Source organism: Desmodus rotundus, chromosome 1 (assembly GCF_022682495.2).
Source record: "Desmodus rotundus isolate HL8 chromosome 1, HLdesRot8A.1, whole genome shotgun sequence".
Lineage (NCBI taxonomy): Eukaryota > Metazoa > Chordata > Mammalia > Chiroptera > Phyllostomidae > Desmodus > Desmodus rotundus.
The window spans coordinates 91,105,427-91,122,422 of record NC_071387.1 but is presented as its reverse complement, the minus strand read 5'-3'; the positions used below and the strand labels follow the sequence as shown (position 1 = coordinate 91,122,422).

Sequence of the window (16,996 nt, the reverse complement as noted above, 5' to 3'; positions counted from 1 at the left end):
GAGCACAGCCTTGAGGTCAGACGCGTGAACCTGGCTTCTAGGTCTGAGCCTGGTTTTTACACGGGTAACACTAAGATTAGACGAGTTAACGTGGGGTGCACAGCACTTGGTAGAGTACTTGGCAGGTGGTAAAGTCCCCGGTAAAGCCCAGAGCTGTCCCTTGTGGAGTAGAGTGACTGGGGGACGCATGTGTGGTCTGATGGGAAGGGCGGGCGAACGACGTTGGGCCCCAGCCTCCACGCACCCAACTGGCCCAGCCCAGGGTGGAGTCTCCTCCAGGCTGATTCCGGGCCTTGCAGTCTCCTGGAGGCACCAAGGGACCTGGCCAGCCCTGCAGGTGCTCTCGGCTATGGCGAGCGTGGCCCGTGGGTCGGACAGGTTGACGATGCTCGGGCTCCGACACTGGTTCCTAATGGCGGCTCTACTGGGGACTCTCGCGCCGCAGGTGAGGAGCAGGCAGACACGCAGCCTCCAAGGTGAGGTCCGCGGGCGCAGAGGGCTGTGGCGCAGCGGAGCAGCAGGGATGTCTGGCTCTCCTTTGAGCTAGGGTGGCACCCAGTCGGCCTTTGGCGAGTGAAAACTTCTCAGCTTTGGGGAGTTGCCAGTTACCCCACAAACACCTAGACAGAGAGACGTGCCAGAGTGGAAAGGTGCAGGTGACCAAACACCCCTCCCCTCTTGCAGCTCGGGGTGCAGATTGAGAGAACAACCTGGGGCAGGGGTTAAAGGGTAGGGTGGGGGCTGGCCTCCTGCAATTTCTGTAATCCCAGACGCTTTGGCAAATATGGTCAACTTAAAGGTCCTCTGAGAAATGCACCCACACGCCGTTTTACAAATACAGGTGCCTCAACGTGCTGCCTTCACCCGTGCCTGGACCGCAGGTTGAGAACTACTGGGATAAATAAGCTGGATGCGGGGTGTGGGCATCTGGGCCAGCCCGTTTAGAGCAGGAAAGTCCAGTCTTACAGAAATGCAAGGAGAAGGCGGAAGAGGCCCAGCCTGGAATCCAGTGCACAGGGGTGGTTTCCAACGATGTTGGGTCTCCAACCCCCAGGACAGCCAACAGGATCACAAGAGAGCTGGGCACTGCCAGGTTCAGCTCCCAGCTCTGAGTCCACCCCCTGGTTGCCAAGTAGGAATGTGAGCCCAGTGTGGTGAGATCTGGTGTTTGCAGGGAAAAACAAGAAAAATCAGAAATCTAGATTTCAAGTAAAATCTTTCCAGTGTTTTAATTGGCAGTTAATTAAAACCAAATTTTAAACATGATTATGGTCAAACAAAACTCCACTGTGGGCCACCAGTCTGCAGCTTCTTCTCTGGACCGTGCTCCCTCCTGCTAGATTGCAGATCAGCAAACAGGTGGGGAACCAGAGAGGCTAAGAGGGAGTTCCCTGACTCTCCCCACAGACCAGTGGCTAGGGCCCTGGAGCAGGACGTGGCCTTTGCAGGGGTGCGGCTGGCCCACCCGGATGTTAGGGTTCCTGCTGGGAGCTCAGCCTCACCCTGTTTGCTCAAAGGGGGTTGGGCAGGTGAGTTAGCCCAGCAGGGGCCTGATGGAAGCCCGCCCTCCCTCAGCCTGGGCTCCTAAAGCAGCTGGGTTCATTTAGGGAGGCAAAGGGGCTGTCATTTGGAGAAGCAGACAGTGTGGTAAAGGAGAAAGAGACCAGGTGTTGCAATCTCAAGGCTGGTGGTTCAAGTCCCAGGTCTGCCGTTCTCTACCGGTGTGGCTGATTGTCTTACCTTCCTGACCCTGTCTTCTTCACCTGCACGAAAAATAATAGCATAGAGCCCCTAGTAAGGACCAGTATCAGTGCCTTTTTTTTTTTTTTTTTTTTTGTAAAGGCCTTCAGTCTTCTTTGGGAAACCAGAAAGAATTGGGTGGGGAAAAGGGTGGGACTTTAACACAGTGGGAGCCAGGAGGCCTTGACTCCCACTGTAATCCCTCTCTGGGGTCCAGGAGATCAATAGGTATAGCTAAGAGCCTCCCTTATTGGCGTTCCTTCTTTCTCTGTCTCCAGAGGGCTGGGGAGTCACAGCCAGCCCTGCCTGGGGCAAGGACAAGCAAGGGGTGGTCTGAGGCCTCTCAGAGGAGGTGGCTGTTTCCCACTGCAGGTCAAGACCCTCGGTCCAGAGAGCCTCCTGCTTGTGTCCACCCTGGATGGTAGTCTCCATGCACTAAGCAAGCAGACAGGGGACTTGAAGTGGACACTGAAGGATGGTGAGCAAGAGATGGTCACTCCTTTCTCCGTGGACCCCGAGTTAGAGTGGTGTCACTATGACATAGAGGATACGAACATAGGATCTAGAATTCAACAAGCCACTATATGTAGGCAGCTTCACCACTTACCAGCTGTGTGGCCTTGGGAAAGCCACTCTACCTCTCTGAACAACAGTGTCCTCTCCTATAAAATGAAGCCAAGGGTAACGCCTCACCCCGTCACAGAGTTCTCAGGAAGATTATAATACACATATGTCAGATGCTTGTGTTGGTGTCTGGCACACAGTAAGCACCCAGTGAATAGGAGCTATGCTTCTCAGTGGGGAGTGCCAAGGGGGGCGACTCATGGTCCTTGTTCCTGTATCTGCAGATACCATCATCCAAAGGCCAATGTACATCACAGAGTAAGTGACCTGTGACCTTTTAAGGAGAGGACATCTGGGAGATGGGGGAGCCAGAGTGTCCCGAGGGAGTTTGGACGGGGGTGAGGGGTGCATGATGGACATTAGGGAGGGGAACTGGGCCTGGAGCTGTGTGCCTCCTGCAAGGGTGGGTTCCTACTAGCTAAGAAGTGGGAGGGAAAGGCTATCTTCGTGAAACCAGGGGGCATGCATCCAACCCTCCCCCACCCCTATTCCTCGCTGCTCTACAGAACGGCCTTTCTCTCAGATCCAGCTGATGGCAGCCTGTACATCTTGGGGACTCAGAAACAACAGGGATTAATGGTGTGTGTACTTCAGTGCTTGGGGATGAGAGACGCTGGGGCTTCTGTTAGGCAGAGCACTGAGGGAACAGAGGGAGCAGCATGGTCAGAATCTGAGTGACCTGCAAAGGGTAAGTCAGGGATCTGGTCGCATTATGGGAAACCTGTCTGGAGGGACCTGTTGAAAAGGGCTTGTGGGGGTGGCTCTGGCTGTATTTGCAAAGCAGGCCAACAAGGGGGCTTTTCCAGGACTCTGAGTGTTTTAAGGAGAAACCTATGAATCAGTTAGCTTTTACTAAATAATGAATGGTCCCAAACTCAATTTACTTAACTCACAGCTTTGTGGGATGACAAGTTAGGTGCGGTGGTCTTGATTGAACTTGCTTAAGCATTTGTGGTAAGCTGCTGGTCAGCCGAATGGCTCCTTTTTTGAAAGCTGCTCGTGGTTGGCTGGCTTTCGACAGAGGCTGACAGAGGGCATAGGACACATGTGTCTCACCCTCCAGCAGGCAAGCCTGGTCTTGTTTACATGTACCAACAAGGGAACTAAAAGCAGCAAGGGAGGGCAAGGCCTATGCACAAGAACTTCTCAAGCTTCGCTATTACCACATTAGCTAAGGTCTCATCAGAAATGTCACATGGCCAAGCACAGAGGAACAGATAGAACTTGTGGCCATTTTTTCCATCTTCCACATCAGGATTGTGATGGGGGCTATTTAACATGACTCACGGGGAATAGGGTGGAATATGCTTTGTCAAAATTCTGACTGTGCCAGGAAGCCTGCCTGCCAGAAAGGTCTTAAGTATGAGAGTTAGAAGCTGAATTGGTAAGAAATGTTATTTGTGAGTCAGGCAAGGGCCCAGTGGCAAACAGCTGGCACACTCAACAGGGTAACTTGAGATCTTATTGAAAGGATTGCTTACAAAGGTGTGGGCAGAGTGAAGTTTCCTGTAGCCCATAACAGTGGGGGACCATTATCAGCCCTAAGCTCAGAGGGACAGGAGGGAGCAGTGATCACAACCTGGAGCCAGAGGGAGGGTGAGAAGAGGGCCATCTGCCAGGAGCTGAGGCCTTTGGGGGATGGTGGGGGTGGGCGGTGATACTTCCAGGCCATGATGACTTTGTGGAGAGGAGACAGGGATACATGCCCAATCTCACACTAAAAGCCAGAGCATGTGGCGTCCACTGATGTCATTCCAACAAGTGTGTTTTGGGGGTGGGGTGGGAGGGAGCAGGGTGGAAAGGGATGGTGAGTGGATCTCCAGTCTCATCAGGGAGAGCCATCAGTAATCACAGCACTCCTCCCCACTCCCCTGCCTCTAGGATAAAGTTCAGGAGCCCTGACAAAGCATGTCACATCCTCCGTGATCTGGGCCCTCTCACTTTTCCAGCCTCCTCTCTCACCTCCACGCGTGCACACGCACACCGTTCAACTTAATATGCCAGCTCTGGGGCTTCATCCAAATTGTCCCCGATGTCTGGAACACTCCTCCTCTACTTCTGCCTGCCAGCGGGAGGGCAGGGGGGTGTGGGTGCAGGGGGCTCTGTACATTGCGCCCTCCTGGAAACTCAAGCTGCTGGAGGCTCCATCTCAGCCTGAGCTTCTCAATCACCAAAGCAAAAGAGGCAAATGTGACTTACACACAGATTCTCAGTGTCCTCATGGCAGTGACACGTGTCTTCTCTCCTTCCCTCCTGCTGGCTAAAGCAGGCCTCAAAGCTGTACCTATTTGAAGCAGAGAAGGAAGTGCGACCCCACCAGAAGCCAGAAGAGCCACAGTATTTGCGAGAAGTGTGCCCCTTCCCTAGCTCTTTCTTGCTCAGCCCTCCAGTCCCGATACAAAATCCAAACTCCTTCCAAACTCGTGATGTTGCCTCTGGCTACCCTCACTTCCGGTCACTCCTCCCACTCCTCCCCTCTCCGATCCCTGGAGGCACACCGCCCCACGCGTGCGGAGTGATGAGCTCTCCCTGCCGCTGCACCGGCTGACCCCTACCCAGAGCGCTGTTCCTCCACGTGTCCCTGCGGCTCACTCCCTCACCTACCAAGCCAGCCACCTTATGAAAACTGGTATCTCAGATCACTTTTTAGCCTAGTTCTCTGGGTTTGATTTTTTTTTTTAATGGTATATACATTTTTTCTTTGTTTATTCTCTCTCTCCCACACACACCAGAAAAGTAACTGCAGAAAGGAGCTTTATTGGTCTTGGTTACTAGTAATCCCGGCATTAAATGGTTGATGAATGAAGGAATGAATGAACTTCCTCCAGCAGCTTTTCAGTTCCCCAACATCTACAATAGGTGCCCCTCAGTTTCTTTCAGGAACACTAACCACACCATAACAATTACAGGTGGTAATGACCTCTTTTGTTGTTGGTCCCGTGTCTCCAGGAAACCTCAGCTCTCTTTCCCTCGGTGCCACGTGTGCCTGGGGTGCTGTCTGGCAACAGCTTTGTATGTGCAGTTTGGGGATTTTTCTATATGTGTAACTTTTCATTTTTACATAATTTCAAATATAGGAAAAAATGAAAGAATAGTACAAAAATTTCTTTATTCCTTTTACCTAAATTCATCGTTTTTAACATCTTACCACGTTTGCTTTTGCTCTCTCTAGGTAGATGATAAACAGATAAATAGAGTGTCAAGAATATTACATATGTATATATAAAATTTCTTTTTCTTCCCTGGCTGGTGTGGCTCAGTAGATTGAGAGCCGGCCTGCACCTGTGAACTGGAAGGTCACTGGTTCAATGCCCAGTCAGGGCACATGCCTGGCTTGCAGGCCAGGTCCCCAGTTGGGGGTGCACGGGACACAAACGGATCGATGTATCTCTCGAACATCAGTGTGTCTCTCCCTCTCTGTATCCCTTCTCCTCTCTCTAAAAATAAATAAATAAAATCTTTAAAAATTTTTCTTTTTCTGAACCATGCATTCAAGAGTGAGTTACAGACATTATACCCTTTACTCCTAAAGTGGCATTATGTATTTCTAAGAACAAGGACTTTCTCCTGCATAGCCTGGGTATAAATGAATAAAATAAGGAAACTTAACACTGATGCGATAGCATTATGTAATTCACAGCCCATGTTTGTTCAGTGTTCCAATGGTGCCCTTTATTGTTTCCTAGTCCAGAATTCGAATTGGATTCACCATAGCATTTGGTTGTCAGGTCTCTTGAGATCCTTAAAACTGGAACAGTTCCCCAGCTTCTCTAAGTCTCTCTGGAAAATGGAAACAATAAAAACGGTGCTTCAGAAATAGGTTGTATGAGTTTTTCTGCTCTTCCTCCTTTCTGGAACTTTTCTGTCTCCTCAGAAACTGCCATTCACCATCCCCGAGCTGGTTCATGCCTCCCCATGCCGCAGCTCAGATGGTGTCTTCTACACAGGTAAGCATCTCTCCAGCCTGTGGGTCCAGGTCCAGGAAGCAGGGACAGGGGATAAAACCATGAAAGGCCAGCCTGGCACAAAATGGAGAGGCTGCACACCTTCTCCCAGGCCGTCCTGAGGGCTGACACATGTTCCACCTCCACAGGCCGAAAGCAGGATGCCTGGTTTGTGGTAGATCCTGAATCAGCGGAGACCCAGATGACACTGACCTCAGAGGCCCTTTCTACTCCCCTCCTCTACATCAGCCGCACATGTGAGTTGGGCCCCTGTTCTGGGCAGCCCCCTCTTTTGCTGTGCCCAGGCCTGGCAATTGTTCTCCAAGTTGAATTGGGCCAGTCTATCCATTTGTCGGCCAACAAACATTCCACTGAGCACTGAACAAAGAGCAGAGGATAGAGCAGTCACCAGGATAGACCCGGTTTCTGCCCTCACGGTACTCACAGACTCTACTCCAGGCTGGGTGCTCAGAACCCCACCTCCATAAGATGACACCCTCTGAGTTGGGGGATCAGAGGAGTATCACACAAGCCTTCGCGGTAACCTTGCCTCTGGCATCCTCAGAGTACACGGTCACCATGCATGACCCCCGGACCCCTGACCTTCTGTTGCCACCTACTGTTGCTACTCAGCACCCCTCATGGATGTCTCCCCTGGAAAATGTGAGTGCCACCTTTCTCTGCCCCCATCTTGGAGCAACATCCTCAATTCAGGGAACCCTATGTGGTATCCATGATCAAGCCCCACCACATTCTGACCTATTTGACCTCCTCAGGCATCCCACATGAATGATACACCTTTGATGGATGACCCTAAATGACCCTCTTCAAATGACCCCCCTTAACACCCAGCATGACCCTCCTGTACCCTAAGCAGCCCTAACATCCTCACTCCTTCACGTTCCAAGTGAGCCCAACCAGGTCACCCTGGGTGACTCCTGACATCCTGGGGGACCCCAAGCAACCCACACACATCCTGACCAGTCCCCTCATGTCCTAACTGAGCCCCAGTGTTGAATGACCACTGACAGATAACCCTAAGTGACCTTTCCCCAGATAATCCTGACCACATTCTTGATATTATGACTATTTTACCAGACTTCCTGAATGACCTCACAGGGGCCCCTAGGCAACTCCTGGTACATTGACTCTGTCACTTCACAGGACACATCACAAGTAACAGCCCTAGAGCCCCTGACTGACCTCTTTCACATGCTAAATGATACCCAAGTGACCCACATGCGTGTAGGCCATCCTGATCACCCATCCTAAGACATCAGTCAGAGCCTAAGTGACTGACTATTCCACATCCTAACTGGTCTCTCTCAAGTAACATGTGAGTCACCTTCAGATGACCCTGATAGACCCCTACATTCTACAGAGCTCCCAATTGACCCTGACGGATCCAAATGCCCCAGGGAACTTTGACTGACCTTCCCATGTCCTGCAACCCTCCAGGTGATCTCAACTGAACTCCACACACTTGAGTAGCCCTCCTGATGACCCACCCTCTGAGCAGTTCCCCCACCCCAAGATGTTCTGAGGTACCTCACATCAGAGGTCCCTGATCACATCTCCCCAGCCATCTTTCTTGGCAGACATGAGCCACCTGGTATCCTGTGGGATGGGCCTGCTGCTCACTGTGGACCCAGGAAGTGGGGCAGTGTTGTGGACACAGGACCTGGGTGTACCTGTGATGGGCATCTACACCTGGCACCAGGACAGCCTGCGCCAGCTACCCCACCTCACACTGGCTTGGGACACCCTGCACTTCCTCATCCTCCACTGGGGCCACATCCGACTGCCTGCTTCAGGTCCTCAGAACACAGCCACCCACTTCTCTGTCTTGGACATCCAGCTGCTGTAGGTGCCTATGCCTGGGGACTGGGGAGGACCCTCTGGAAGTGTTGTAGCCCATGCCCAATTGGCAATGTGATGTCTGACCCTGATATACCAATATAGTTGAGCCAGGGGTCAAAATATTTCAAAATATCAACCAAACTTGTTAATAAATAACCAGTGCCCTGCACCACTCCCTGTGTGCTCCAGGACCTCCTACGTAGCTCCACACTGTTCAGCAACTGACAAGGTAAAATGTGGCCTAGGAGGTCGTCTCCAGGTCTCCACTCCAGTGCTACAGCTGGCACCTGTTCTGCTTGGTACGTGCTGTGCCTTATTGATTGTTGAAGACTGTCACCCTGCCTTACAGCACTAAAAACCTTTAAGTCCCCATGTGGGAGAGCCAAGTGATAGACTGTGAAAGTCAGGGATTTGGCACTCATTCAATTTGTTCTGCAAATGTTAATTGAGCACTTAACTCTGTATCATCCATTTGTTAGGCTCTGGGAGTACAGTAATACAGCCAGCATTCCTACCTATGGAAATCTCAGAATCTAGTAGAGGAGATAGGTGTGTAAAGAGGCAATTATGATATTATAAAGGATAAGAGAAAAATAGGTTTGTCATGGGAATGTATAAGAAGAGTACCTAAGTTGAGACAGGTGTCAGGAGGCAGTCATGGAATGCTTCCTGGAGGAAGGGACATCCAAGTTAAAACCTAAAGGATAAATAGGAAATGAGAAAAAGAGAGAAGAGCACTTCAAAACAACAAACATTTATTATCTTTCAAGATTCTGTGTGGTCAGCTGGGTGGTTTTCTGGTCTGGGAGGCCTTAGTTAATATGTGCAGTCAGCTGGTGGCGTGGCTGAGCCTGGATGATCTAGGATGGTCTCACTCACCTGTCTCATAGTTGGTGAGCTATTTAGCTTAGAGAGCATCAGATAATGTCTTTCATGTCCTAGGGGGCTAGCCTGGTTTTCTTTCAAAGCGCTTGGTCTTGGTTCCAAAGAACAATACGAGAGGACAAGTCTCTCACACAAGCACTTCTCAAGCCTGTACTTGTATCATACTTACTGTTGTCTCATTGTCCAAAGCAAGTCAGACGACCAAGCCCAGAAGTGATGTGGGAGGGAACAATACAAGAACATGAGTACAGTAGTAACTGAAACCACCCACGACCATTACTCATCTTTCTCCCCTTTCCTTTCCCCCACTAGGATGACGCTGTATGTAGGGAAGGATGAAGCTGGCTTCTATGTTTCCAAAGCGGTGGTTCACACAGGGATGGCCCTAGTGGTGAGAGCAGGTCTCTGAGTGGGCAGAAAGAGGGGATGGAGCAGGAGCACCCCCCTCACTCATGACTCTCCATCTTCTGCCACAGCCTCGTGGACTGACCCCGGCCCCCTCAGATGGCCCCACCACAGATGAGGTGACACTCCAAGTCTCAGGAGAGCAAGAGGGCTCACCTAGCACGGCTGTCAGATACCCCTCAGGCAGTGTGGCCCTCCCTATCCAGTGGTTGCTCATTGGTGAGATTCTCTAGCTCAAATCTGACATAGACGAAGATGAAGGACCTGTGATCCTGGCTTCTGAGCTGGAAGGCTGAGGTTACCTTCAGCACACTGACTTGTTCCCTATCCCTTAGGACACCATAAGCAACCCCCAGTCCTGCACACCACCATGCTGAGAGTCCATCCCACCCCAGGGAGTGGAACTACTGAAACCAAACCCTCCAAGAGCATACAGTCTCCAGCTCTCTTATTGGAGGTCAGTGCTGAAAGGTCAGAGAGCTTAGAGGGAGACTAGGCCAATGGGTGGCAGCCACTAGACATTTTCCTTGGGCTTCTAGGAATAATATTTGGGGTGGGTCAATTGACCTCACATAATTTCCCACAATAAAAGCACTTGTAATTGTTAGAAGGGTCAAAAGATACTGGTCATCTAAATTGTGAAACATGGGTCACAGTATTCTTTACTCTTCTTCAGTGTCAGAGTTATACAGAGTTTATCAAATGAGAAATCAAAACAGAAAAACTACAAAAGTTTTTCTTCTTGGAGAAGGTTGAACAAGAATCACTAGTAGTTCAAGGTTAGAAGGAATAGACATGACTTGGAGCAATAATTCTCAAATCTGACTGCTTATTAGAATCACCTGGATTCCTACCCCCACCCCACTGAATTAAGAATCTCTGGAGATGGATATCTGCATTTTTGGTAATTCCCCCCAAGTATTTGTATTTTTTTAGTGACACCCCAGGAGATGCTGGTCATCAGCTGGGTTTGGAAGCCCAGGCTCCTGGAGCACCATGATACTTCAGCACCACGGAGAGAGCCCTGTCCCCCACCACAAGGACCACTCACTCACTGCCCCTTATGCTAAGCCCAGCCCTGTACTGGTTTATGAAAGGTTAGGGGTTCCCAGTGAGAAGGGTTGCAAAGAGTGAAAGCCCCCTTGTCCCCAGCTCCTGAGCCTGAGTCGGGAGGAGCCTTGCAACCTGGAACTACATCCTGAAGAGGAAACTTCACACTCGGATCCAGGACTGGGAGCCCAAGACCTGCTGGCAGCCAGCCTCACCGCAGTCCTCCTAGGAGGGTGGATTCTCTTCTTGATGAGGCAGGTAAGCCCAACACCCCAACCTCAGGTTTGTCTTAGGGTATCCTAGGGACAATTCTGCCCCTCTTCTTCAAGACCACTCAGCAACTGTCTCACCGAGCTCCAATTCTGCCCCCTGCCTTCTGCCCAACAGCTCCCCTAGCCCCTTACTGTGCTTTGTGCTTTGTGTTCATGGTCCAGTGCAGGCTGTCTCAGGCACAGCTGCTGGGCCCACCAAAGAGCAGGGCCTGGCCAGGGCCGAGCTCCTGTAAGCCCTTGTGTTTCAGCAGCAGCAGCAGGCTCCCCTGGCACCTACAGGCCCTCCTGCCATCTCACAGGATGCTCTGTCCCAGCTCTCAGGGACCACCCCACAGGACCAGAAGAGGCTGCAAAGCCCCTCTGAGCAAACCCAGCCACCTGAAGACCCTGAAGGTGAGCTTAAGTAAATAGGAAAGGGCATTGTCAGGGACAGAGAAAAGAGAAGAGCAAGTTTAGCTTTAAAGTCATCTTATTGGAAGCCACTAGTGGGGTAGCTAAGCCTAAATGAGTTAATAAGAGAGTATTTCGAATAGTGCCTGCTATGTAGTTGAGCACTGTAGACATGTCTGCCAGCTTTTTTTATTATTGTCGTTATTTTCAAGGATTATAGGTGCAGATAGAACTGGGTGTAAATCTAACACCTCTGTTAACTTTCATGAGTTGCTTAACTCCTCTGAGTCTTCGTATTCTCATCTGTAACATGGAAATAATAACACCCACCTCATTACATCACCTCACTGGGAGAGGTCACCACCACCATCATTTATTAAATCATACCAAGGTGATGGTATGTATGCTAAAATAATATCGTATTTGGTAACAATAATAGTAAATTACCTAGGTACCATTTGGTACCTTCCCCTCTTTAGGGCTTTTAATTTTTTAAACATTCTTTTTTTCTCAATTTACTCCTGTGGGATGCCCCTCAGGGCCTTCTTCATGCTTTTATTGGTCTGCTTCTTCTACTAATCCAGGCTTTTTATTCTGCTTCTTTGGCTCTGGGCTGGGTTGTCCTTCACTCCTTTGCATAAGCTGCTGCTGTCACCTCCCTGTCACTGCTCAAACCACAACCTCATGCCTTAGAGCATTAACTCAGGCTGAAGTTCACCCCATATGTAGCTCTCGGAGATCTGGTGCTTTTCCCAGCTTTCCCCTTTGTGTTCACCTTGCCTCTGAGGAAAGGGAACAGCTCCCTTCCTCAGGGGTCAGTTCTCCTGGAAATTTCCCACTACAGAGTCCTCTCCACTGAGCCCTAAGTGTTGCAGGTCCTGTCACTTTACTGACTCTGGGTAGGTTTCACTGCACCCTGAAAACTCATCTCCTTGGACCTGCTGACTTGAGCAGTCTTTCCCAGACAACCCAGGTGGTTCTCATCAAATGGCCCTGCGGTTCCTCCTTGCCATCGTCCTTCTCTCACAACTGTCTCTCACCCCACAGCCCATGAGACCCTAGTCATTGACAGGATGTTAATTCCTTCCACAGATGTCTCTACAATTACCTTAGAAGTCAGTATTATTAATAATCCTTGGAGGGGGAGAAAAGAGGATGTTGAAATCCAGCCCTGGCTCAGCTAGGACACCTTGTTATATAAAATACCTCATATATTTTACTCACCAGAAAAAATAATCAAAGTGATATTGGTGCTTCAGGACAAGAACCCAAGAAAATAAAACACCCAGATGGAACCTGGTGCCTCCATTATGACTCTGTGGTACCAGTCTCTCTATAATACTGGATTTCCACTGTTATTATTTTTTAAAGATTTTATTTATTTATCTTTAGAGAGAGCATAAGGGACAGAGAAAGATAGGGAGAGATCAAGAAACATTGATTGCCTCTCATACTCCCCCAACCGGGTACCTGGCCCACAACCCTGGGCTGGGAATGGAACAGACAACTTTTCAGTTTGCAGGCTGATGCTCAATCCACTGAGCCACACCAGCCAGGGCCTCTGTTCTTTTTTTTTTTTAACTTATTCTTTCACTTCCCTTGTTTAAAGTACTGATAAACTCTTAACTTTGGTGTTTTCATGACCTCTAGGCAAAGCCCAGAGAGGACAGGCAGCTGTTAGGTGGCGTGATAAATGCTGTGATGGTGAGGTCACACAGGGAACTGTGTGAACACGGAGGAGGGCACATAGCTCAGACTTGAGGAAATAGTGTCATCGAAGCAATGGCTAAGCTCTGGTACCAAGGCTTAGAAGTAATTACCCAAGCGAGCTAGGGGTAGTGCAGCAGGAGTATCCAGGGGGCACCAACACCATGAGCAAGGGTTCAGAGGTGACAGAAAGCAGGGTGTGCATTCTGGAAGCTAAAATGAGTGTTGCAAACTCATGCCCATGCGTAAGCCAGCTGGATAAAGGAGCAAAGCTGCCATGTAGAAGAGAGAATAGGGAGTAGCTGGGACTGTAGCAAACTGGAGGGCAGGTGCCTTGTCTAAACTGCTTTACAGATGAGAAAACCAAGGTCACAGCAGTTAAGTACATGCCCAAGTATACACACAAAGTGGCAGCACCAAGCATTGGACCCGGGCAGTCTGGCACCAGGATGGGCATGGAAGGGGGGAAGTCTGAGCAAAGTGAAGGCAGGGTGGGTCTGGACTGGGAAGTGGTGGCTCCCTGAGACCTCACCCTCCTCTCCCCCTGGCTGAGCAGCTCACTGTGGTGGGGAAGATCTCCTTTAACCCCAAGGATGTGCTGGGCCACGGGGCAGGCGGAACTTTTGTTTTCTGGTGAGTGGCAGCCAGGAGCCAGGCTAGAGATGTGGCCCTCTCAGCTCTTTCAGTACTGCCCCTTGGAAAGCTGTTCTCTCAAGGATCCCCCAGGTGGGTACAGGCTGGTGCCTCGTACCAGTCCTAAGTTTTCCTTTATCTGCCTTCTCTGAACTTCCATTCTCCCACCTACCAGAGGACAGTTTGAGGGGCGGGCAGTGGCTGTCAAGCGACTCCTCCGTGAATGCTTTGGCCTGGTCCAGAGGGAGGTCCAGCTGCTGCAAGAGTCAGACAGGCACCCCAATTCCACTGCATCGCCCTGAAATTCTGCCCTGCCTCCTGGAAGGAGGTGAGGCTGGAATGCAGGGAGGTGTGGATAGATGGCCTGGAGGTCCTTGACTGCAAAGTGACTTTTGCCCCTCACTGCTCCTCAGTATGTGGAAAGCCCAGAACTGGACCCCTGGGGCCTGGAGCCTGAGACAGTAATGCAGCACCTCATGTCTGGCCTGGCCCACCCGCATTCCTTACACATAGGTACCCACTCACCTCCCGTTCTCCACTGCCACCCTGCCTTCCTCACCTCCTCTCTCAGCTGTCTTCCACTGTCACAGTGCACCGGGACCTAAAGCCAGCCAACGTGCTCATCACGGGGCTTGACAGCCAGGGCTGAGGCAGGGTGGTTCTCTCCGACTTTGGCCTCTGCAAGAAGCTGCCAGCTGGCCGCTGTAGCTTCAGCCTGTGCTCAGGTGTCCCCAGCACAGAGGGCTGGATCGCACCTGAGCTCCTTCAGCTCCTGCCCCAAGCCAGCCCTGTGAGTTGTCCCATCGCCCTGGCCCAGTGCCTCTCATTCCCAGGGTTCATATCACTGCTGTGTGAGCTTGAACATGTTTCTTCATCTATAAAGTGGGATAATTAATCCTTTCTTACTTAGAACAGTGGCTCTCAACCAGGGACTATTTTACCACCTAGGGGGCACTGGACAATGACTAGAGATATTTTTGGTAACCACAGTTGGTGGTTGGGGGGGCGGTTGTTACTGGCGTCTGGTGGAGAGAGACCCATGATGCTGCTAAATATCCCGTGACTATCCCTCCTAAACAAAATATGATCAGGCCCACAGTGTCAACAGTGCTGAGGTCGAGAAACTCTGAGCTATAATGGTTTAACTCTTCACTGTGCTGCAGAATCACAGGAGAACCTAAACAAATCAGCTGCCCAGGCCCCACATTCAGTGATTACAGCCTGATTAGCTGGGGTAAGGCCTCGGGGTTTTCAGGTATAGCCAGGGTGGAGAACCACTGGGGTCGATGGTCTGAAGAGCATCCAATGAGCTAATACAGTTGAAGCTGAGCAGTGTCTAAACCTAGAAACATTTGAGTTTGAGGCCCCAGGAGTACAGATTATTGAGCCATCAGCGTGCATGTAGAAATTGTAGTCATGGACATAGATGAGAATAGCACAAAAGGAGAGTCACTAGACAAAGCCACCCCCACCCCTAAAGTTTAAAGAAAGCTAGAAGTGGCAACCTGGAGGCCCAAGGAACACAAGCACTGTTAGGAGCCTGTACAAGTTCTTTCCATTTTTAATTAGTGGCCAGTATTTTAACTTTTGGGAAATTGCACTTAAATATCTGGGTTTCTGGATCCTCTTGGGAAATGAAAACTCTAACACCCCAAGAGAGTGCCTTGAAGGCAACCAGCCGGAGCTGCCAGCTGCTGACTGTGGACAGAGCCCATGCCAGATCAAGTGCCCTCGCCACTGCCTCATTGCCTCACGCCTGGCCAGCTTCGCCCAGCAATGTTACCTGCTAGATCTGGAGGGATGACTCTTGGAAACCTGAACTAGAAGCTCAGTAGAGTCAAAGATTTTGGATGAAAACCATGGACCCTTTTCAGTGGTGCAGGGGGAGGGGATTTAGGGCCAAGGAAGCACCTGAGTTCTACCCTGAACCAAACTCCCCATGGGAGAATTTAGTCAAGCAGGCTTCCTGGAAGCAGACTTCCTCCTTACGCTCTTTCCTCTGGCCCCAGACCAGCGCAGTGGACATCTTCTCTGCAGGCTGCGTGTTCTATTATGTGCTTTCCAGTGGCAGCCACCCCTTTGGAGAGAGTCTTTATCGCCAGGCAAACATCCTTGCAGGGGCTGCCTGTCAGGCTCACCTGGAGGAAGAGGCCCATGGTGAGGGGGAACTGGCCCAGCAAAGGAGGGAGGAAGCAGGCCATGAATCTTGGCGGTCTAAAGCCATCCCCTTTTTCCTACAGGCAAGGTGGTTGCCAGGAGCCTGTTTGAGGCCATGTTGAGCCCACAGCCGCAGACACACCCCTCTGCTCACCAGGTGTTGGCCCACCCCTTCTTCTGGAGCAGAGCCAAGCAGCTCCAGTTCTTCCAGGTTAGGGGAAATCTTGGGAATGGGCTCAGAAAGTCCCAAGTAGATCCCGAGTAGTAAGAAAGGGGAAGCCAGATTGGTGTGGGGGAAAAGGGAGTTGTCTGCCTGAGCCAGGCAGCCTGGCTGCTTTTCTAACCAAGATGGACCCAACTCCTAAATGTTGCCATTTCGGCCCTCCAATCTACTCATCACCACCTTCCCAGGCCAGCTGCCCCTTGGCTGAGAGCACACCATTGCTGTCACCCTTAGTTGTCACTTGTGCCATACCTGTGCCCAGAAAGCCCATTCCAACTTGTATGACTTTGAGCAAGGGACTCTACCTCTCAGCCTGCTTGCTCATCTGTAAAATGGAGGACAACAGTATCTACCTCATGGATCGGGGAAGACCCGGTGGGTTAACATGGGAGGGAGGGAAGACTCCTGGCCTTGTGACCTCTGAAATTGGTCACAGGCTCAGGAGCTCTATGGGGGGGTCCTAGGATGTCAGTGAATGGCTGGAGAAGGAGTCTGAACAAGGGCCCCTGGTGATGGCACTGGAGGCAGGAGGCTCCGCCATGGTCCGGGGCAACTGGCACAAGCACATCTCGGTGCCACTGCAGTCAGGTAGAGGCTAGATGCTGTTTGGGCCAGGAAGGCCAAGTCAAGTCCAGTGGGGACAACTTTGCCAATGATTTCCCTGCCCACAGATCTGAGAAGGTTCCGGCTGTATAAGGGGACTTCAGTGAGAGACCTGCTCCGTGCTATGAGGAACAAGGTGCGTTCTAGGGCTCAGGTGGGGCCTGGCTCCTGGCAAGGACTGGTCACCACTGAGCCGGGGCTGTACTCTAATCCCTCCAGAAGCACCACTACAGGGAACTTCCAAGTGAGGTCCGGCAGGCCCTAGGCAACGTCCCTGACAGCTTTGTCCAGTACTTCACAGACTGCTTCCCACAGCTGCTTCTCCACACACACCATGCCATGAGGAGCTGCGCATCTGAGAGCTTCTTCTTGCCCTACTATCCACTGGCCTCAGGGGCCAGGGAGCCATGGCCAGGGGCAGCTGGGAGCTGAGGCCAGCCAGCCCAGGAGCTAGGCCTGGGGCTGAGGCTGGCCTCAGCATCAGAAAATACCTACAGAGGCTT

At 51.1% G+C, this 16,996-nt stretch overlaps 1 protein-coding gene across 1 annotated transcript; it reads left to right on the top strand.

Moving 5' to 3' along the window:
* The first annotated feature begins 349 nt into the window (after positions 1 to 349).
* ERN2 (endoplasmic reticulum to nucleus signaling 2) lies at positions 350 to 16,995 on the top strand. Its single transcript, XM_024560347.4, is given in 24 exon segments — positions 350 to 445; positions 2,113 to 2,218; positions 2,589 to 2,622; positions 2,871 to 2,943; positions 6,239 to 6,311; positions 6,458 to 6,565; positions 6,874 to 6,915; positions 6,918 to 6,971; positions 7,907 to 8,171; positions 9,366 to 9,444; positions 9,530 to 9,677; positions 9,794 to 9,915; positions 10,611 to 10,802; positions 11,032 to 11,171; positions 13,424 to 13,510; positions 13,686 to 13,789; positions 13,792 to 13,838; positions 13,924 to 14,023; positions 14,101 to 14,300; positions 15,520 to 15,667; positions 15,751 to 15,878; positions 16,355 to 16,478; positions 16,562 to 16,629; positions 16,713 to 16,995. Coding segments are annotated over 24 exon segments (2,751 nt in total). The 3' UTR covers positions 16,926 to 16,995.
* Position 16,996: the final 1 nt, after the last annotated feature.